Source organism: Neospora caninum, chromosome VI, assembly GCF_000208865.1.
Source record: "Neospora caninum Liverpool complete genome, chromosome VI".
Classification (NCBI taxonomy): domain Eukaryota; phylum Apicomplexa; class Conoidasida; order Eucoccidiorida; family Sarcocystidae; genus Neospora; species Neospora caninum.
In genome coordinates this window covers 2,096,540-2,117,794 of record NC_018392.1, presented here as the reverse complement: position 1 = coordinate 2,117,794, position 21,255 = coordinate 2,096,540, and the positions used below count along the sequence as shown (strand labels likewise).

Genomic DNA, 21,255 nt, shown 5'->3' with positions numbered 1-21,255 from the left:
CCACAGAAAAGGACGCGTGCACATCGGTTGCCCACGTGCACCGTCAAGTGCTGCATGCCGCAGTCGCGTTCGCGAACGAAAGCGCGAACACTCCGCTGCCCTGAGCGGCATCTCTGTTGACACCGCACCGACACGACCCTTTTTGGCAGTCTCTGGAAACAAGAGATTCACCTGTTACAAAAAGTCCCGAACACGAACAGGACAGCGGCAGACGCAGAACGCAAACCTCCACCTGGCTAAGTTAGAAGCGTTGCACTTCTGCAGCCTTCCGGTCGTGCATTACATGGCGGCGTATTCTGTACATTCAGATATGTAACTCCTCAAAACTCAAGCTGAGAAATGCAGGCGACGTCAGGGAAGTAAATCATGCGCTCCGTGGTTTTGTTCCTTTGTGACTGAGTTGCCGCGAGAGTATGGATGCATGCTGAACGGAAAACACTGTGCGACTCCCGATTGCTCAATTCCGCCGCCTGCGATGGCTTCTGTTCGGGGTTTGAGACCGTCTTCGCAAGCGTGCTCGTTTACAAGATGGTTAATTTTCTTCGGACGGGTGGGGAGAACAGGTGCCAAGCCGTGTCGTCAAAAATGAGCCTCGATCTGCTCTTTCTCGAGAGGTGTGCGCAGAGCCCTTTGTGTGCACCATCGCCGTAAGTGGCAAATGTGGCATCCCAGCGCCGCCCTTTGGAGTGAAAAACCGGAGGAAGGTTCTCCACTGTGTCGAAAGTAAGCTGGAATAGGCAGCACTCCGAGAAATTTAACCGAAAACGAGGGGAGAAAACGTCTCCTACGCAAACAAAAACCAGCGGATCAATCGACACGTGTCTCGGTGTGCCCAACAGAGAATACCCCCTGACGAGCCACAAACTGTTTTATGGAAACATAGCAAATATCCCCACATGCTCGCACTACGGCACGGATATTCGGGCTCGTCTCTCGAATGTGGAAAGACAGCTCACCCCGGGAAGGCACCTCCCCTTGCCCTCCTCCCTCACTTTTGCTCCATATTTCAAAGACACGAACCACTGAACCTTTTGCAGATGCATCTCCTGGAATACAACCTCGGGAAAAGCCCAGCACAGATCGCCCCGTCTCAGTTCTTTCTGGTCCTAGGCAAAGTACGTAGGACGACCCTTGTAGGTGTCTAAAACATCGAGTTGCTCGGGCGAGAACTTGTGAACGTGGAGCTGTTGCCAGGCATCCTGATGAGTTCGATAAAATTCCTGGAGTGTCTTCTCGACTTGGCGCTGGAAGGGAACAGGGGAAACACACGAGCTGCCGTGAAAACCACGGAGGGTGAAAAAACAGAAACCCGGAAGACGCGCATCACCGACCCTTCCGCACCGTCGAACAAGCGTATCTGTGTCGAGCAACAGTACCTTTGCTGTTGCGCCGCCGCGCGTGACAGGCAACATCCTTCACTTTACGTGGAGAAACGATTTCTGCTGTACTGCTCGCCGTATCCGTGTCCCTCCGATTCACCCTAGATCACTAGATCACGGGTCCGAGCAGGCAAGACGACAAGTTCGGGAGTTCTCCTCACGCGTCGATGCCCCGTTCAACGTGCTCCACTCGTTTTTCGGGCTTCGTCTTGGGTCTCAGGAAAAGTTATCCGCTATGTAAACACACCAGTGACACTACCTGAAGATGAATGCTAAATCTAGAGTTCACTTATCTGTATGCCGGTGACCCCTGCGGCTCGGCATGTCCCACGGGCAGCGACAGATTCCTTTCCGTGTTCCTTCCCGTCCACCCCAGCACGCATCTGTTGATCCTTCCTTCCCTTGCGATGCGTGTCCACGCGTTTTGCCACGCCTCTCTTTCTCCAAGGGTCTTCTCACCCGGATGGTGTCGCTCATCTTCGCGTTTGCGTATTTCGCGAGGCAGGTTATGGTCTCGGGCAGCCAGTCGGGCACGTGGAACGGCGCTGCATGCACCAGAGCTGCGAGCCCCAAAACACCGGCAAGGGGATTCCGTGGAGGGCTGAGAGAGGCGCCCGCAGCTGGATGCGGAGACGACGGGACAGCACGCACGTGGGCATTTTCTTTGCTCTGATGTTTTCCCGCGTCCTTTGCGAGCAGCCGTCGGCGCTCGGCCGCGTGCGGAGCAGGCGTCGAGGGACCAGCGATTTCCAGGAAAACTTGGGTGTAGTGCCTGCACAGACAGTTGACGCAGCAGGCGATTCGGACGGGGCAATCGAAACAGCAGAGAGCGAAGAGAAATGGAGAAGACGAGTCCAGCACATGGAAGAGGAGCAGCGAGAGAGCGGCGCGCGGCGGCGACACCACGAGGGGGAGAGAAACGAGAGAAGCGGAACAATCACGAGGAAGGACAGCCGAGGCGAAAAGCCCATAGAAGGACATGAAACGCGCAAGAGAGAAGAAACTCACCTGCACTCCTCTTCTGTGCAAGAGAGAAGAAACTCACCTGCACTCCTCTTCTGTGCAAGAGAGAAGAAACTCACCTGCACTCCTGCTCTGTGCAAGAGAGAAGGAGAAACGACAGAGCTCCTTTCGCAGCCTGTTGGACCTCAGGTTGAGGATCTTGCAGTCCAGCGATGCCACTCTCCACCAGCCGGCGGTACGTCTTGCTTCCGCACAGCAGCATGCGGTACTGACATCCCAAAAGCTGTCACGACGGAAACGCAAAGGACACACACATACCTGCAGCCATTCACGTAGCTCCTGCGCCGGTGGCGTAGCGCTCGCGACAGGGTTGCACGTACAGGCAAATATTCAAAGCCATGCGTGCGAGTAGGAATGCAAGCAGACATTTGTCTTTGCGTAGATAAACGTATCGACGTGACTGCGTGAAGAGGTGTATCACGGCCCGAGCAACATGCAGCGCTGGCATTTCGAGCGTTGAACGCCCAGGAGGATTTGAGGAAGGAGAACTAAAACTTAAAAGCCTGTGGCTGACACTCCACACCGCGAATGCACAGACGAACGACGCGGCAGAGGACCGGCGAGAAACAAACATGCAGCTCAACGTGCATGCAGACATGTGAAGAGACACCAAGAGACGTGTGAGTGGCCAAGATCGCTCAAATGTCCGTTTCCTCCACGGACCTCACTGCCTACTTTCCACTCACCCCTTTCAGTCATACATATATATATATATATATATATATATGTATATATAGAGAGAGCAATCCATGTATGTGTACATTTGTATGCATGCAGATCTTCGTCCTATGGCTCTCTGCATGCATTTGCTGTTTCTTTTCTTGGGGTGGGAACCGTGCGTGTACATACACACGCCTGCATATTGGTGGCAGTTCGAGCACCGGCACAAACATAAATTTACAAGAAGGTGACTTGGGCAGTGAACAGCAGCGTCTCCTTCATGATTGCTTTGTTACCTCTGATAATCGGATTGCAGCGCAACGGACTTTCCACGATGGGTGACGCATGTACGAGGCGAAGGCCTCGACAAGCATGTGAATTTGCGCGGTCACCGGTTCCTCTACGAGCGCCTTCAGTTGGGAAGTGAAGGCATCTCCCACGTCTCCTTCCTCTCTCCTCGAAACGCATCCCTCCCCGGCTCTCGTGTCCCTTTCTCTCGTTTCCGCCGCTTCCTCCGGCACGTCCTCTCTAGCGGCCTTCTCTCTCCCTTCGACGCGGTTCTCTCCGCGACCGATTTTCCGGGCAGAGAAATCGCGAAGCATCTGAGGCTGCAACGGCTGAAGACACAGCAGCTTGGCCACGGTCGTTGCGAGAGTTTGGATGTCTCGATCGGGGTGCTTTGTCGCCACGAGAAGAAACATCAGCGGGCCTCCAGCGAGTCCATGCATCTCAACAGAGTCGCGATCGTTCCCTTCTTTCGTCTCGCGCTCTCGAGCGCCTGCGGCGGCCTGGAGCTTCTCGCTCGCCTCTTTCGCTTTTGGCTCAGAAGGCACACAGGAAAGGGACGCGAGTCCAGCGCCCTCCACCTTTTCTGGCGTCAGAGCACGAGCCCTGGATTTCGCGAGGAATTCCGCCGACGCATGCATGCACCAGTCAAGCGCATGCGCGCCGCCAGCCGCGCAGGCAGCCAGCAACCCGGCGTCGTGTTGCAGAAGCATGTAGAAGCACGTGGTGAGAATCGTCGCGCTTCCACACAGAAACGGCGTCTTGCTCTCTCCCGGCTGACTAGCTGAAAAACCAAAAGAAGTGTAGAAACTTAGGCAACAGACAATTTCGTCGCATATCCCCTCGTTGAGGTAGTTGTCGACAGAAAAAGAGAAAAGGCGACTGCCTTGTCACTTCCGTTTTGAACAACTCTGAGTGATTGTTGGACTGGAGCCTTCCGACGGAAAACGGAGAGAACGAACGTAGCTTGACGTAAACGTTTATCGATGCAGATAAGCATGCATACATACGCATTTTATACGTGAAAACATGCACGTATATATATATATATATATATATATATAATTGCATCAACGTTGGCGCGAACGATAGGGAAGGGGAATTGGTAGACAGTCCCCGCACTGGCCGTCCAGGGAACAAATATCGATGCATGCACATTTTTACATATGTAACCGCACACATGGATGTATACGTACATGTACGAATGGACACGAATGTGCATAGACGAATATTCACGCCCATGCACATCTAGTAGATATTTAGATGTACGCGTATATTTTTATGTAGATGTGCCTGTGGCGTGGAAGTTGAATTCAAGACAAGGACGCCTCAGCTGCGACGAAGAGAAGGCGCGAGCCGACGAGAACAGAGATTAGGGCGAAAACAGAGGCCCGAAAGTGTGGATTTGACGAAAACGGCGGTGTGTGACAGAGCAGACTGAGACACCGGAGAGAAGGGAAACGACAGACCACAAGGCGAGATAAAAAGAACGTCGCCCGAAGCCGGACCACGAAGAGGGGAACCTCCGGCGTGTTTTCTAAAACGGCAGAGAAGCCAGGACACGTGCCAAAGCGCGGCGACCCTTTGCCTTTGCTGCTTACCGCCAGTAGGGCCTGTGTCTGCGTCGATCCCAGGCGCAAGCGCAGCTGTGTGACTCAGAAGCAGTGCCTGCAGTTCCCGTCTGTATTTCGCGACGTTGCACCCGCATGTGTGCTGCCTGTACAGCTGACTCTCCGAGGCACGCCCGGCGTCTTCCTCGCCTTCTCCTCTCTGTCTTCCTGGCTGGGGCGCGTTCGGTGTCTTCTCTTCTTCTCCCGGACGGTTGCACAGCGCGGGAGTTGGCCAGCGGTGTGCTGTTCCGCTGAGATGCTGCGCCTCGAGAAACGCTCTCTCCCGTTCGATCTGCAGAAGTTCTTCGTCGTTGCCGAGACATATGATGACGCTGACGAGACGGGCCACCTCCTCGCGAACCTGGAAAAGACATCCCTCGCAACGCAGCCAAAACGGTTAACAACGCCAGTCGTAGCGGCCGCACGCAGAGGAAAGGACGCAACCGCGTCAACAGACTCTCGTGAGACCAGCGAGACGACTGACGGACGCGCGCGGAGACAAACACCGGAAAACCTCCAAAGGCCGCGCCCACACATCGTGGCTGCTCCACGTCATGCACGCAGAGAAAGCCAAAGAGCCAGTGGACTTCTGTTCAGCGAAAAAAACACTTCCACCGATCTGTCGATATATATATATACATGTACATATATAAGCATATATATATAAGTATATATATATATATATGTAGATGTGGAGAGGGCGAGACAGGGGTATGCATATTCTGGTTTTTTGATCGTGTGTCTTCTTTTGGGTTGCTTGCTTCTTTCGTCGAGGGATACCTGTTTGTAAGGGTGAGACAGACTTTTCCGAATAATGGGAAAACCCGTTTCGATCACTGCGGCCGCCGTGCACGTGCGACAGAGGCACGTGCAAGGCGAGGCGTTCCCCTCGGCCTCTCGCGCTGCCGAGGACGAAAGAGACGAGGAACGCGAAGACGCGCGAGAGCCAGAGCAGGAAAGCAGATGCGACTCAGTCATGATCGCCACCAAGAGGCCGCCGTACAGACGGAGCTGGCGAGTGAGTTCGAAAGACGAAGAAGCGAACTCCCTTTCGTCGAACGCCGGGAACGCCTGAGAGCAGCCAAGACGCAGACGCCATCACACCTCGCGTTTCCGCCCCTGTCTGCTCCCTGCGGGTTCGACAAGGCCCCCTGGGGCGCTTTGCGCCCAAGACGAAAAAACAAACGGTCCTATCTCAACATCTCCCTTTCTCTTTTCTCTCCTCCGTTCTATCGGCCTCGGCCTCCGTCCTCAGTTTTTGCGCCCGAGTCTCTTCCTTCTTTCCGGAGCGCTAGGTGTGCCCTGTCTCTGCCCTGCTCACCGCGAGTCCGTCCATTTGCGGCGCAGCGGTCGTTGCATGGATGCAAAAGTTAACAAAGGGAAGAATTCGACGTATCTGTTCGTCCTCCGGGACGCTCTGTCTCTTTCCTCCCGCGTCCTCTCCGGCAGCGCACGAAGAGGGGACACAAGTCGACGAGGCCTTCCGGCGCACTCGGAATTTCTTTTCCGGCCGCTGCACGGCGAAGCGGATCGCGTCTAGCCACGCGAGCAAACGCACCTCGTCCATTTGTTTGTACTCCGCCACCTGCGGGAAAGAGATGCGAAGCGAAGAAAAACGCCGCCCCCCTGGCTGCAGTTACCACGCGTCGACGACGAAAAGACGCAGCGATACGCCCTAACCCCCCTCATCAGAAACCTCTCTTCACCTTTTTCCACCTACCGACTGCCCTGAGAAACCTCCACACGCGAAGCTCTCAACGCGTTATGCCTCTCACGTTCTCCCTTCTTCGTCTTCGTGCTCTTTCCGATTCGCTTCTTCCTTTTCCTGCTCTTCCCTATTCGCTTCTTCGTCTTCGTGCTCTTTCCGATTCGCTTCTTCCTCTTCATGCTCTTTCCGATTCGCTTCTTCCTCTTCGTGCTCCTTCCGATTCGCTTCTTCCTCTTCGTGCTCTTTCTGATACGATTCTTCCTCTTCGTGCTCTTTCTGATACGATTCTTCCTCTTCGTGCTCTTTCCGATTCGCTTCTTCCTCTTCGTGCTCTTTCCGATTCGCTTCTTCCTCTTCGTGCTCTTCCCGATTCGCTTCTTCGTCTTCGTGCTCTTTCCGATTCGCTTCTTCCTCTTCGTGCTCTTTCTGATACGATTCTTCCTCTTCGTGCTCTTTCCGATTCGCTTCTTCCTCTTCGTGCTCTTCCCTATTCGCTTCTTCGTCTTCGTGCTCTTTCCGATTCGCTTCTTCGTCTTCGTGCTCTTCCCTATTCGCTTCTTCCGCTTGTCTTGAGAGTGCCACGCTCTCTACTCTCCGTTGCGAAAGCGAAGCACCTGTGCGTCTCCCGCTGTCTGGCGCGACGACTCTTAACCGATTCTGCCTTCCTGTATCGCCTTCATCCGCCCTTATCTGGTACTGTGCTCCCCTCTCTCTCTCTCGTCTTCTCTTTCGCTCTCCCTTCTTCTCTTTCTCTCTCCCTTCTTCTCTTTCTCTCTCCCTTCTTCTCTTTCTCTCTCCCTTCTTCTCTTTCTCCCTCCCTTCTTTTCTCTCTTTCCCTTTTCCCGGTCTCCCTCGTTCCCCCTCCTCTGCCTTCTCGTCCGCGTTCCGGGAACAGCCTCGCAAACCCGATCCGTCCACTGCACATCTTTTTGCTCACCATGGCGGGCCAGAGGCCTTTCCACAGTTCGCGCCGAATCTCCTCGTCGTTCTGCTTCCGCAGCGCCGCCGCTGCCCCACTGACGATCTCGACGATGGCGATGTGGTACTCGACCTCGCTGCTCGGGTGTTTGGACAGTGCGAGAAGTTCTTCGCCGAGCGTTTGAAAGAGCGACGAGAAGCTCTCGGGCATGTCTCCGTTCTCGCCGCGCGCATGCCCACCCCCAGAAGAGACACAAGCATCGACGCGGTCCCGAGTCGCAAAGAGGAACTGAAAGTACGTTTTCGCCGAGAGGGTGTTGTGGAGAGAGAGCGCCTTCGACACGCGACTCGTCCGCGATGACGGCCAACTTCGATCGATCTTTATCACGTCCACAACCAGCTGGTACGCGCTGTCGGTCCCAGCTAGCCGCACCGCCGAGGCGCCCGCGCCGGCAGGCCTCGCGCCTTCGCGGTGGATGATCGCCTGCGTGGCGATCCATTTCTTCAGCGTCGTGGAAGCGTGCAGAGAACGCAGAACTGGAGACAGAAGGCGGTTTCCAGAAACACACAAGAGCAAGAATCGCGCAAAGGGTGGGAGAAACTCCGTGCGGGGACAGCCCTCGCAGAAAGACGCGCGGCAGATGTGTGTGCGGTCTAGGAACGAGGAGATAAGATGAAAATGGAGGGAAAAGGCCAGCAGGCCGAACAGACACTGGAGCCAAGTACATGAACAGCAGCCCTCAGAGAAGAAACCTGAGGCGCGGTGTGATTCAAAGAGATAAAAAGAAAAGAGAAGCAGAGAACGCGAGTCTCATGGTCGGAAACGAGGGCAACTAGGAGAAGGCCGTACACCAGCTGAGATGGAAGGGCGTATCCAAGAGACAGCAAAGCATGAATAAAAAGCTGAAACGGAAAGAGATTTATGCTCAAAACCTCAATCCACAAACGAAAAGAATTGAAATACAGACCACGGAGACTTAGTGCATGCAATCCCTCAAATATGTACATATATCTATACGCAGACAGATATATAGAGGTTCCCATCTACAGCCAGCACAACGAACCACCGGCGGATGTATACATCTATATATATATATATATATATATATATATATATCCATATATACATATATATACATATATATATACATATGTATATGTATATATATAAATACATATATGCATATATACATATATATACATATACATATATATATATATATATATATATATATCGTGAGAAGGGGAAACTTAGAAGTCTGCGTATTGGTGCGCGACGGTTCTCAACAAGAGGAAGCAGTGCGTCTGTGAGGGCGACTTTGTGTGTAACGTACACGGCTCGGGTACATCTTTTTCCGGGTGTTTGAGGAAATACTTAAGGAGCAGCATAAGGGCGAACATGGCGACGGTGTTGAGGAGGGGAGGATGCAGGCGACTGTCTATGGCCTGCAAGATCCACTGCGAGTATTCTGGGAGGACTTCGGGGACGGGAGGCCCGTTCAAACAGACAGCGATGCATGTGGCGACGAGCGAGAATCGCCAGTGGCAGCTCGGCTGTCTGTCGGCCAACGGCGCGAGCTGGGGATGCGCGTCCGCGGACTTCTGCTGGAGACGCGTGAGGAGCGGGAGAAGCACACCCTGGAGCCAGGCGCGCAACCACAGCGGCAACCCAGGAGTTGGAAGGCAAAGAAGAGAGGGAAAGAGAAGCGGAGACCAGCATGCAGCGAAAAAAAAGAAGCCACGAAAGGGCCGCGCACCAGAGAACAAGCGGGAGGCGACGACGCAGCATGAACGGCACGCGCGCATCCAGAGAGAGATTAGAGACGGCGACAGAGACCAGGAGAGCTGAGCTGCGAAGGCGAACGGGCAAGGAAGCCGAAGCCAGGAAAGACCGCCACGGGAGGGCCAGCACGCTGCCCATCTGGCGAGCACTGGCCCCCGAGAGGAGAGAAGCACACACGCGAGGGAGTTGAAAGAGAAGAACTATTTGCGAAACCGACGAAAAACCGTACCTTCACGAGATGTCTTTGGAAGGGCGCTCCACGCCGCCGCAGGCTCTCTCGGCAGTTCAGCAGCGCATGCGTGAGCGCGGCCCACCGTTGCGGAACGGTGTCTTTGCCGATCTACAGCGAGACAAAAAAAACACAGAAAACCGGGCGCCGACACAGGCTTTCAGAACGGAGTCCCAGCGGCGTTTCCTCGAGAAGGATGGCCGAGAAACGCGCGGGCAGGAGCCCCGCGGAGGGAACAAGCTATCCTCGCGAGTCGAAGGCACCAGCGGCGCAAGGCGTTTGGAGAACTCCGAGCCGCTGCGACGGCGCGCCGCCTCCATGGGTGAAACTTGCGTTTGCCGGCGCGGAACCGCGAATGGGCGAAGAGGCGCGTGCTTCTTGGCAGACCGAAGCGCCTTCCTTTCACGGGTGAAACGCGGTTTTCCGGCATCTCGCGGTTGTCTCCCGTGTCTCGCTGCAGCGCAACGGCTCTCACCTTGACTTGGAAAACGACGAGGAGCGTGCGGAGAGCGAGCGCCGCCAGAGCAGCGTCTCCCCACACCCTGCGCGCCATCGACTCGCTGTTCAAAGTGTAGGCGACACCTGTGAGCTGTGCGTAGAAGAGATCTTCGGCGTCGTTCTCGTGGGCCGGCGGCGCCGCAGGAAGCCGGGTCCTGTCTCCGGGAGAAGAGACTGGTGTGGGGTCGCGGCCTTGCGGCGTGTCCGGCTTTCGATTGTCCTCTTTTCCTTCTGTCGGCGTTTCCACAGCCTCCAGCGAGGCAGCCGAAGAAGACAGCTCGCTGGCCGCGCGTGAAGCCTCGCGGGCGTCTCCACGCAGAAGCAGCGCAGTCGCTGGCGAGGCGAGAGACGCCTCGGAGCTGGGACGCGCCGCTTCCACCGCGGAGTCGCGTTCTGAGAACGAGGAAAAAGGCACACACTGAGGGATGGTCAAGAAGACGAACAGGTGGGCGACGCCGCGCGACGTGTCCCCCGCGAGAGAAGAGAACAAGAAGACGGCAGAACGAACAAACTGGGAAAAAGGATTCGCGGAAAGTCACAAGAAAGAATAACACACAGGCGACAAAGTTCCTATTCGAAATGACAGTGTTCTCTTTTTCGCTGGCGTTTTCGAGCTTCTCTTGGCCTCTTTCACTGTTTCTGAGCTATTCAGTGTTTGATAACCGCTTTCCGTTCCCTCTTTTCTCCTCAGTGTATCCTTCGTGGAGCTTCTTCGCGTCCTCGATGTCTCTCTGCTCGTCTTTCTCTATCTGTCCGAGCTTACCGCTGGGAGGTCCACTGACTGACAGTGCAGGCGAAGTGCGACCGTCCGTTCCTCCCTTCTCGGCTCGTTCTCCCTCAGACTGAAGAGGAGACGCAAGCCGAGAAGGCGGAGAGGAGACAGACGGGGAGGCGACAGTCGGACGGGGAGATGCGAGAGACGCCGGCGCGGATGGCAGCCAACTTGCCGAGTCCGCCTTCTCGCAGTCTCTCCGGATCTGTCGCTCGCACTTTTCCGACAACTCGCGAAGAAGGAGAGAAGCCACGACACGACGCGCCCCGCAAATGACGCCGAACGCCTCGCGGAGAACCTGCTGCGCGACGCGCCGCGTCTGCATATAGACGGAAAGGCGAAAGAAGGGAACGGGAAATGAAGCGTAAGGGACAAAAGAAGGAAACGAGACGAAGGCAATTCGGGGGAAAGGGGGGAACCTGAGATGAGAAGCCGAAACGCTCCGAGACCCAACGGAGAGGCCCAAACCGCACGACGGGTCGCGCAAGTCGACGGCGGCTCCACGGAACCGAATTGAAACGGAGAGAGAGTCGAGGAAAGCAGCGAGGAGACTGCGCAACAAACGGGAGGCCAAAGTGCGGACGAATGCGAGCGGACTTACCTCAGCGTAGTGGTAGGCTGCGAGCCGCGCAATGAGGAGAACAACGCGTCGCCGCCACCCTTGAAAGGCGTGCTCGCTTCTCCTCGCTGCAACTCGACGTGCCCACGCCGAAGTGACCGTCTGCGTCCAAACGCCTCGAGGAACGTCGCAGAGGTAAGAGAAGGCGTGGACGCCTGGACGCGCAAGCGATGGACAGCCGACGGAAAGACGACAGGACGCAACACAAACAGACGCTTCCATGAGAAAACGGTCGAGGCACACACAACAGCTCGGCCAACTTGCGCCCCAAGCGTAAGTGCGTCTTTCCTTCGACTTCCACGCTGTCCACTTCCTCTCCCTTCTCTCTTCGGTCTCCTCCCCAGATCTGTCTGCCCCGTCTCCCTTCATCCCCCCTCTTCCTCTGACTTCCTATCCTTCCCTTCTTCTCTTCCATCACCCTTCTCTACCTTCCTGCATCCTTCTCGTTTCCTTCTTCTTCCCCTTTGTGCGTCTTCGTGCTGGTGACTTGACCCACCGGAGTCGCAGGACAAGTAGCCGATGGCGTCTTTACCGGCGACTCCGCCTTTTCCATCTGCGTCGCCGCTGCGCACGCTTTTGAAACTTTCCAGGGATGTACCGGCCGACGTCCGCACGAGAAGCTGGCGAGCCGCCCTCAGCAGCTTCTTCTGCAACTTCGCTTCCTCGAGTCCAAGAGAAACAACTGGAGACGAGCAGGACCGGGAAGAAGAGGAGAGCGGAGGAGATGGAGATGCCGAGGACGACACAGACGCTTCGATGTCGACGTGACGATCGACTCCGATTCTCTCTTGCTGAACGCCGCGAGGGTGTCTGTCTTCTCCCCGAAGAAACACGCGGTCGATACGGAGAAACAGAGAAGCTGCGAATTCCACCAGAGGCCCGACTCGGAACCCCCCTCCATACAGCGACTCCGCGAAATCTTCCGCAGCACCTCTTTGCTCTCCACGATCTCTCCTTTCCTTCTTCTCGCCTTCCACCTTCTCCGCTTCCGCCGAACGTCCCTGTTTCTGCACGCAGTCAGGTACGTCGGCCGCCGCCTCTGCTCCCTTCGCAGCACCCTCGTCGGTCTTAGCACCCAACGAAGAAGACGAGGCGAGAGAGTCGACGCCCGGAACAGAAGTCGAAAGACAGCTTGGAACAGAGCTGGGAACAGAGGCCATGTCGCTCTTGAAGACTCGTCGGTCTTCCAAGGGGAAGGGCGAGACGACGGGGACGCCGCGCGTTTGCCGAGGCAGCTCGTCTGGGTAGAGGACGGCGCAGCCTTTGAGCAACGAACGACAGAGGAGCAGTGCTCGGGCGAGGAGCGCGGCTGCGCCGAGTTTCTTGCACGTGGTCGGGAAGTCGGTGCTTGTCCCCGAATGCCTCGAAGCGAAGGAAGGCGCAGAGGAGCGAGCGAGAGGCGACGAAGCCGTTTCTTCGGGCGACTGCGAGAAGAACGAGGCGGGGTAGGCAACCGCGCGGAAATCCTCAAGGGGACGGTGCCACGGCTTCTCCCGTCGTCGACAGGCGGCGAGTCGCCGTTTCCCGCCCACCGCGTCTCTCTCCTCTTCCCGTGCGGTGAGCGCGCGTTCTTCGCGAGCGCCTTCCGAAGACGAAGTTGGACGCTCCACCACCTGTCCCGAGGCAGCTGACGCTGGAGCGGCCGAGGCTGCTCGCGAAAACGCGCAAGCGAGAGAGGAGAAAGAGGAGACGGCAGACGAAAGAGACGAAGCAGAAGAAGCGGTTGCTGACGAAGGCTCAAGAGGGGGGAAAACGTCTTTGAGGAGGAATTTGCAGACGAGGATACCATAGGAGACCGCGTGCGTCGCGAGTTCGGCCTCGGCCTCAGAGGGGACGTGCCAGTCGATTTTTTCGGCGCCTTTCTGGAACCAGAACGGTTCCCCCCACCGCAAAACGAAATTCTTTCTCGCCTCCTCACGCCACTCGTCAGGTCCCATGCATCGCTGGCTGCACAGCCTCCACGGGTAGACGCCGAGGGAAGACTCCAGGAGGCGCCGCAACAGTTTAGCGCCTAGTTTGAAGACCTCCTTGCTCTCGTGTTGGAAACATGCGTGGGCTAGGCGAAACAGCTCGGATGAAAACCGCAAAACCTCCGCGCCGGCGCTCCGGACAGAGGAGCAAACCAGGCGCATGTGCCAGAGAATCACCGTCTCACTCAAGCCCGACTTAAGTCGACTCGAGGGGAAGACAAAGGAAGAAGACGGGGACTGCGTTGCTTCCTCGATGTCGCGTGTGTGCGGGTCCCGGCGCTGCGGCGGGTGATGTGTCTTCTCGAGGTCTGCTGCGCCGTCTTTTGTCAGAAGTTTCTCACATACTCGGCCGAGGAGCTTCTCAAGCATCCGCGCAGGCATGGCCGCCGCGAGCGGCACCGCGAGGCTCTGCGCTTGCTTGACGGCTTCCCCGAAGAAGGACGTCTCCGTCCAGTCAAGAAACTTGTCGACCAATCGTGCCGCCACCTTTTCATCCACGTGACACACAACCGCAGTCACGCAGGCTCGCAAAATTGCCGTCGTGCCCCGGTCGAGACGCGCTAACGGGCCTCCGCTCTTTTCCTGAAAACAGAAACGCAGCCAGAACACGCGCGCGTTCAAGAAGAGGACAAGAGCGAGAACAAGACGGAGAATAAGAGAGAGAACAAGCGAAAGAACAAGCGCGAGAATAAGACCGAGAACAGGAGCGAGAATAAGAAAAAGAATAAGAGAGAGCATATGAGCGACAATAGGACAGAGGACAAGAGAGAGAATAAGAGAGAGAGAACAAGAGAGAGAACGAGGGGGAGAACAAGGGAGAGAACAAGGGGGAGAACAAGAGCGAGAATAAGAGAAAGAATAAGAGAGAGAACAAGACCGAGAATAAGAGAGAAACCAAGACCGAGAATAAGAGAGAAACCAGGAGCGAGAATAAAAGAAGGAACAACAGCGAGAATAAGAGAGAGAACAAGATGGGGAGGCAGGAGAAGCATAAAGAAGAAGCTAGAAAAGAAGGGGTAGACCAGAAGAGAACGTGGCAAGAATCACAGAAAAGACAGAGACGACGAAGGTGTATGCGGACAACGACACAGCGCAGTCGGATGACCGACCGTACATCAGCAGTTCACAAAAAAAGGGTCAATTTGGAGCTTCAATGTGGCACGTCTGGGTGCCCAAGCTGGCATTCGAGAGGGAGAAGAGGGAAAGCGAATGAACGAAGAGTACGCGAGAATGAAGAATGCCGATGGTGATATGACCCAGATCCAAGAAATCTTGCCACATGTCTTTTTTGCTTCGCGTACCGACGGCTTGCCAGCGTGTTTGACGAGTTGGAGAATTTGCTCAAACCATGAATCCACCCACTCAGGGAAGACTGCCGACGCGGCCTCCCGCTGCGAGATCAACGTGAAGAAAAATTCTTCGTCGAAGAGTATTTTCTGTTGCCAGCAATCTTCCTGGACCCTGTACAGCCCCACCGATCCGGTTGAGGTCCTCCCTCCGTGCCTCTCTTCCGACAATACAAAGAGCGAAGAAGGCGAAGAGGAAGACGCAGAAGAGGAGGCGCTGTGGGCAGAAGGGTGGGTGCCTCGAGGCCGCATTTTGTCTTTTTCCGAGTCAGACTGCAGCAGAAAACTTCCAGGGAAATTCGAGAGATTCATGAAGTGCCGAGGTCCCCGAGCAGCCGCCAGCGCCTCGGGCAGAGTCGACGCGCACTCCCCATACACCACACCTTCCTCTCGAGAAGAAACAGAAGACAAACAGGAACAGGAAGAACAAGGCGAACCTGCGGGAGAGCAAGAACATGTTAGAGCCTGCGGAGGCAGGTACGCCTGTCGGAGGCGACCTTGGAAATCTCTCTTTACGGATTCAGAGACGCCAGAGCAGTCGATGAGGGGAATGTACGAGAAGAGAACTGTGTAGAAAGACAAGGTGAGAAACGTCTTGAGCGGGTCTGCGGGGTCGAGGCCGGGCAAGGTCAGCGAGAGAATCGTTGGGAGGGCAGAAGGAGCAAACTGTGTGAGCACACAGGCAAAGCGCAGCGTAAAATGAAGACGGAAAACGCGCGCGAAAAAGACAAACTGCCGGGAGTGGCGGACGCGAGGAACCGCAGGGGACGGAACAGAGGCTGCGCGAAACTCCGCAGGCATGCGAACAACGGCCAGAAATGTGCGGTGGCAACAGCCAGAGACTGACAGGAATGATGGCAGATTCACCGGCCATCCTTCGAGCGCCACGCCTCGACCGCTGCACACTCGTGGTTCCTTATGTTATTTGCACATGTAAAACCCGAACGCCGTCCTCCTCTTGTTCTCTGCTCTCGGTTCTGCGAGGCAGACGTTCCGTGTCTAGGCGCTGCCGTCCGCTAGACAGCATGGCGTGCACGTCCGGTGTTCCGTCTCTGCATGTTTTCTTTTCCTCGACGGCGGGGAGCGAGTGCCTTTTCTGCGGTGTCCGCACTTTCGTCACTTTCTAGTCTGCGAATTCCGTGCGGTTCTTCTCTTTCTGTGCCTACCTTCACGAGCGTCTGAGCGCTCCTCGACAGCAGCTGGACAGTGTTTGTGTGGTTCGCTTCTGTGACGGTCTCGAGGCTCGCCGCTGCTCTCTCGAGAACACCCTCAATGACCTTTTCCGGCTGCAGGTGACACAGAAGTTTCATCCCGTCCTCGTAGCAAGACGCGACAGCCATGTGTTTGCTGAACATGCCTTGCAGGAAGATGGGCGCCAGCAGCTGCACGACTTTCTCGTCCTCTCGCCGTCCGAGTCGGCGACAAAGGAACTCTCCTGCGGCCTCCTCGATGCCGTCCGTACACCAGCAACACTCACAAGGCCCCGCCCTCCTCTTTCCTGCCTCTGCCTCCCCTTTTTCGTCTTGGTGTCCTTCCTCGCTCTGCCTTCGCTTTTCTCTCCGCGCCTCCGCGGTCGTAGCGCGCGTGCCCGAGAGGAGACAGGACGAGGACGAAGAGCAGCCAAGACAGCAGCTGCGCCGATGGCGGCCACACGCCGGACTGACGACGTTTTCTCCGAGGCGTTCGCGTTGGACTCTCCGAATATAAGCCGAGATGAAGGCGTTCAGGAAGGCGCCGATAGCCGCGGCGCCGCGGCCGCCGTCCGAGGACGGGTGCGTGAACACGAGGAGGGTGGAGAGGAGGGACTCGAGGAGTTTGAAAGCAGTCATGCCTTCGGGCTTCTCTGCTTGCGTCTCAGGCGAGTCCTCGCGGCCCACGGGGGCCTTCCCCAGTCCCTGTCTCTCGGCAGTCTGGCGCCCTTCGTCGCCAATCAAAGCGTCGGGCAGCGGCTCTAGAAGCAGCACAAAAACCTTCGCGACCTGCGAAGGCGTGTGGAACTGGTTCTCCAGCAGGGGCGTGTACTCGCCGGGAATCGTCTCTCGCTGCCGCTTGAGACTCGCGGCAACTCCCGGGGCAGAGTGCGGTAGTTGAAAGACGCGCAGGAGAATCTGGAAGAGGAACGGGAGGAGCGGTCGCAACCGGCAGGTCAGCGGCTGGCCCGTCGCCCAGCCGTACTTGCATGCGCGGAACAGCAGCACGACAAACAGCGCGTCCCACGAGGGCGCGAACGCCCCGTCCACCAAGCCCCACAGGCGCGTGAGGCGTCCGTCGCTGACGAGCGAGAAACAGAAGGAAGGCGGCGCGAAGAGAAGCAGCAAACGAAAGCGGAGAAACAGGCGCGTGCTCGTCAAGCTCGTCGTCCGCACCAGCAAATCGAGCGCCTCGAACAGAGTCCCGTGACGCACTGCATGCATCACCATGGACGCCAGATTCGATTCTCGGCACTCAGAGACGCGAGGCAGAAACTGCGAAGCGGAAGGAAGAGGAGCGGACGAGGAGGCAGGAGACGGGACAGACGCTTGTGGCTGAAGGGTCGTGCTTGTGTTCGAGACGTGGGCTGCGTAGGAGGAAGGCGAGAAACCCCAGAAGGGGCGGCAGGCCGAAGCGAGACGAACGAGGGCGGTGACGAGAGCCTTCCGGCGAGCTGTGCTGCTCGCCACTTGGCCCCTGTAGGAGCGGTCGAAGCGCCGCAGAAGCTGAAGCAGCATCCATCTCCAATTCAGATGCTTGTTCAGGGATTCCAATGGCGTCTGCGCCACGCCTTCCCGTCCGCCTTCACTTATTTCCACTTGTGTCTCCGAGCAACCTTCGTGAGGGAGACACGACCCTTCTTCCCTCTCCGCCACGAAACTGTTTTCCGCCTCGTGGCAACAGCCGCTTCCCTCCCCCTCGCTGCCGACTCGATCCGCTGGGCCTTCGTCCGCAGTTTCTTCCTCACTGCTTCGAGGCAATACGCGACGCTGGCTGGCCAGGGAATGAGGTGTATAGACACCTCGGCGCGACAGCCGCAGGCCTGACCTCCACCCACCCGCAGCTGGGGAGGGCGCGATACTCTGAGCATAGCGAGAAGAAGTTGCAGGCTTCATCCAGAGCGGCGGCAAGTACCCCGACCGGATGATGTCGAGGACGTCGTCGAGAGCGTCGCATACGCGAATTTGCTGCGACGTCGAGAGCCGCACATTGCCTCCTGGCTTTCTTCCTCCATCTTCGTCCCCCGAATCCTCTCCAATGGAATTCTCAATGCCAACGTGAAAGCGTCTGGGACGACTCCGTGACCCTCCTCGTCCCTCTCGGGTACTCCCTCCCGCCGCTATGTGGCCCTCTTCAGCTCCACTCGTCGCACCTTCTCTCTCCTCATCCACGCCGCTCCCCAAGTCATCATCCTGTCCATCGTCTCCTTCCTCATACTCCCCCTCTTCGTGCTCATATCCCTCTTCTTCGTCCTCATATCCCCCTTCTTCCTGATCATATCCCTCTTCTTCTTGCCCATATCCTTCGAGTTCGTCTCCGTCTTCTCCGTCTTCCTCAGCCTCTCCCATGAGGAGGCGAGAGAGGCCTGCGGCGATGCGCACCCACTGCTCGAGAGGAACCGCATCGAGCATGCCGGTCCGCTGGAGCCTGCGAAGGAGACGAAGGGCGCGTCCGAACTTCCCGAGGTCTCTCGCGAGCTCCTCAGGGTCGTCGAGGAGGGACAGAAGCTCGACGACTTGGTCCGCCGTCTCCGCAAGCAAGAACGGCGCCACGAAGGAAGGCAAATGCAGAGAGCCTTCCGCCAGATACAGCGACGGAAAATCCAGGGGCGGAGCCGAAGCAGGAAGGGAACACGAAGTTTCCTCGTCCCCTGCTTTGTGGTCAGCCGCCACAGCTACCTGTTCGTCCTCCATGCTGCTTGAGAGGACGAGCGGGCCGAGAACGGCGTTTGTGGCGATACACCCGCGCCTTCAGCCACGGCGATTTCCTTCTCCACTGCTTGCTGGCTTTCTCTCTTTTCCTTTTCGACCGCGAAAACAAAACGCTTGCGGCCTGCCACGCCTGCTCAGAACCTCTCGCCCTCGTGTTCGCCTTCCGCAGAGGTCCCTTTGCCGCGCCGCCCCCGCGTCCGCGAGTCCCCACAAAACCGAGCGCCGCCGAGACACACGAAAGGGACACAGTTTTTACAAATACGTCTGAATCTCTAATTCCTTAGGCTTGTGCAGATACTGAAAGATCGGAGGCTTCAGAACACAACTAGAGGTGAAAGTATGGATATACACGCATTGGGTACGTGCACATATAGGCAACTCTAGCAGGATTCACTTGGAGGTGGTGAGGCGACGAAACGCAGAAAGCGAGGAGGAGCAGAGGGTGGCAACCTGCTTTTTCTTGTTAGGTTCGACAGAGAGGAAAGATGACACAAACGGAGAACTTACAGGAGAGACCCCAGTGCGCAAAAATGGTCTCCGCACCTCTCCGGCCGCTTCGAGTCTCTGCCGCCCAGAGGCCGCAGACAGCGAGATGTCCATACACCCTAGTCCGCGGGGAGAGCTGCAGGCAGCCAAGCTCGGTTCGGGCCGGGGAGAAGGCTGCGGACCCCGAAGAAAGCCTAAGAGAGAACCGGATTCCTCGACGGTCGTTCGCGGACACTTCAGACCGTCCGCTTCATGTCAGTGGAGAGGAACTGCCGTCGACAGCCCTTCTGGCGAGAAAGCGAGAGAAATCAAGTCAAACTGGTCGATTTTTGACACGCATCCAGACTGGCGCACAGACACGGCGAGTTTGCACGGTGTATGTACACTCGGAACGGCAGCCAAGAAGGGAGAGTTTTCACACAACGTCGACTTCACCGCAGTCTCCCAGAGACAGCAAGAGAACACCCGGCGGGCGAGAGCGGCGCCACGCCGCGTGGTTCGCCTATACAAGTCGGCAGGTCCTTTTCGGGAAACTCCCGCCCTGGCAGCATTTCCTCACTTGCCATCTGCATCTGCCTTTCAGCGATTTTCGCGCGTTTCCGCTTCGCTGGCGCCACGTCTTTCCTCTCCGGAAATCTGGTTTTCCGAGGGGTCGGGAACAGCGACAGGCAAAGCGGAATGAAGAGATGCAAAGTTATCTCTGAAAAGCGCTGAAAACCGGCGCAGGTTTCTCGCCAGAAGTCTGTGTCGGGAAGAACGTCGCAAGAGCAGAAACGAGTGGAAATGTTTCGGCGCGCGTGCGTTTTTTCGCGCCCTCCCGACAAACTCGAAAACGCCGATGACGCGGACGCGGTGGAGAAAAGAAGAGCTACCTTCAGAGCCGCTGTGTGTGCTGCGTCCGTTCCCTCGCTGTGTCTCTCTCGTGTCCGTTTTGTTAGGGGAAGGGGAGCTCGTTAAGAAAACGAAATCGCTTTTTTTCTCGCCCTTTGCAAGAGTCACTCTCTGAGCTTCCCGGAGCGGGAGGCGCAGCACATGCAGGGGGCTCTCAAACTTTTGCCAGACGCTGTTTCGCGCACATTTACACCGCAAGGCTCTTTTTTCGACGCGAAAAGGCCGAAACGCACATTCGCCTTTTCTTCCTCTCCTCGCTTTCTTCATCTCTCCTCTTTCTTCGACTCGAGTTCTGTGAAAGGCCGGTCTTCGAGGCAGCTCGCCTGCCAAATTTTTGTCGGCTTTTGCGCTGTCTCTCTGGTGGCCGCACCGCTTTTTCCGGGGCTTCGCTGTGTAGAGGGAAGTTTTAACCGTTTCTACGGTCTAAAACGCCCTTTTTTTGTGTTCTCTGCGCTCAGGAAATGCGATGTAAGATAGGAAACACCGAAAACAGGAAATGTGAGGGGCGACACTCCTCGTCGCCGGCGTTTGCCAGAAACGCCTCCGTGTCTCTCTCGAGACAGAGCGACGAGCTCGCCTCGCGCCTTTGCCTTCTTCGTCATTGGCTTTTCCATTTCGCTGGTTCCCCTTGTCACTTTGTCGTTTCTTTTCATTACTTTCCGCCTTGGGCTTCTCTTCTCAACTGGATAGTTTTGTCTGTGCTTCCTTCGCATCGTCCGCGTGCGAAAGAGGAAACGGGGCGAAACGGCTCCTCCGTGTTCGCTGACTTCTCAGATCCTCTCCGACGCGCTTGAGTTTCCCGTCTTCTTCTTCCCGCCTTTCTCCCCTTTTTCTCTGCCGTCTCCGGTCAAGTCTTCGTCTCTCCCCACGTCTCTCTTTTTCCGCCCGTTTGTTTCCGTTTCTCTCTCTCTCCTCGCCTCAGCTCGTTCACTTCCTGCCTCCTCTCTTCGCTTCCGCTTCTCGTCTTCTGCCTCTGTTCCCAAATCGCTTCTTCCTCTATCTCGCTCGCCCTCTTTCTTCTGCTGTAGTGCGCATCTCCTCGGAAGCCGAGCAGGCTCCTCTCTCTTTCCCCTTCCTCTTTCCTCCACTCTTTCTGCTCTTTCCTGTTTCCTCCCCCTTCCTCCGTCTCATTCCTCTTCTTCCTCTCCCATCTCCTTCCTTCTTTCGCTCTCTGTT

The 21,255-nt window shown here is 56.6% G+C and overlaps 1 protein-coding gene across 1 annotated transcript; it reads right to left on the bottom strand.

Annotated features, from left to right (window-relative positions):
* Positions 1–1,106: 1,106 nt before the first annotated feature.
* NCLIV_017880 (conserved hypothetical protein) lies at positions 1,107–18,684 on the bottom strand (the record flags this gene model as incomplete). Its single annotated transcript, XM_003881980.1, has 17 exons — positions 1,107–1,244; positions 1,839–2,151; positions 2,462–2,625; positions 3,359–4,131; positions 4,949–5,318; positions 6,279–6,542; positions 6,664–6,685; positions 6,733–7,250; positions 7,603–8,120; positions 8,918–9,221; positions 9,596–9,706; positions 10,071–10,486; positions 10,857–11,184; positions 11,467–11,639; positions 11,981–14,036; positions 14,756–15,466; positions 15,967–18,684. 17 exons carry the CDS (start codon positions 18,682–18,684, stop codon positions 1,107–1,109), a joined length of 9,897 nt encoding a protein of 3,298 aa, XP_003882029.1.
* Positions 18,685–21,255: the final 2,571 nt, after the last annotated feature.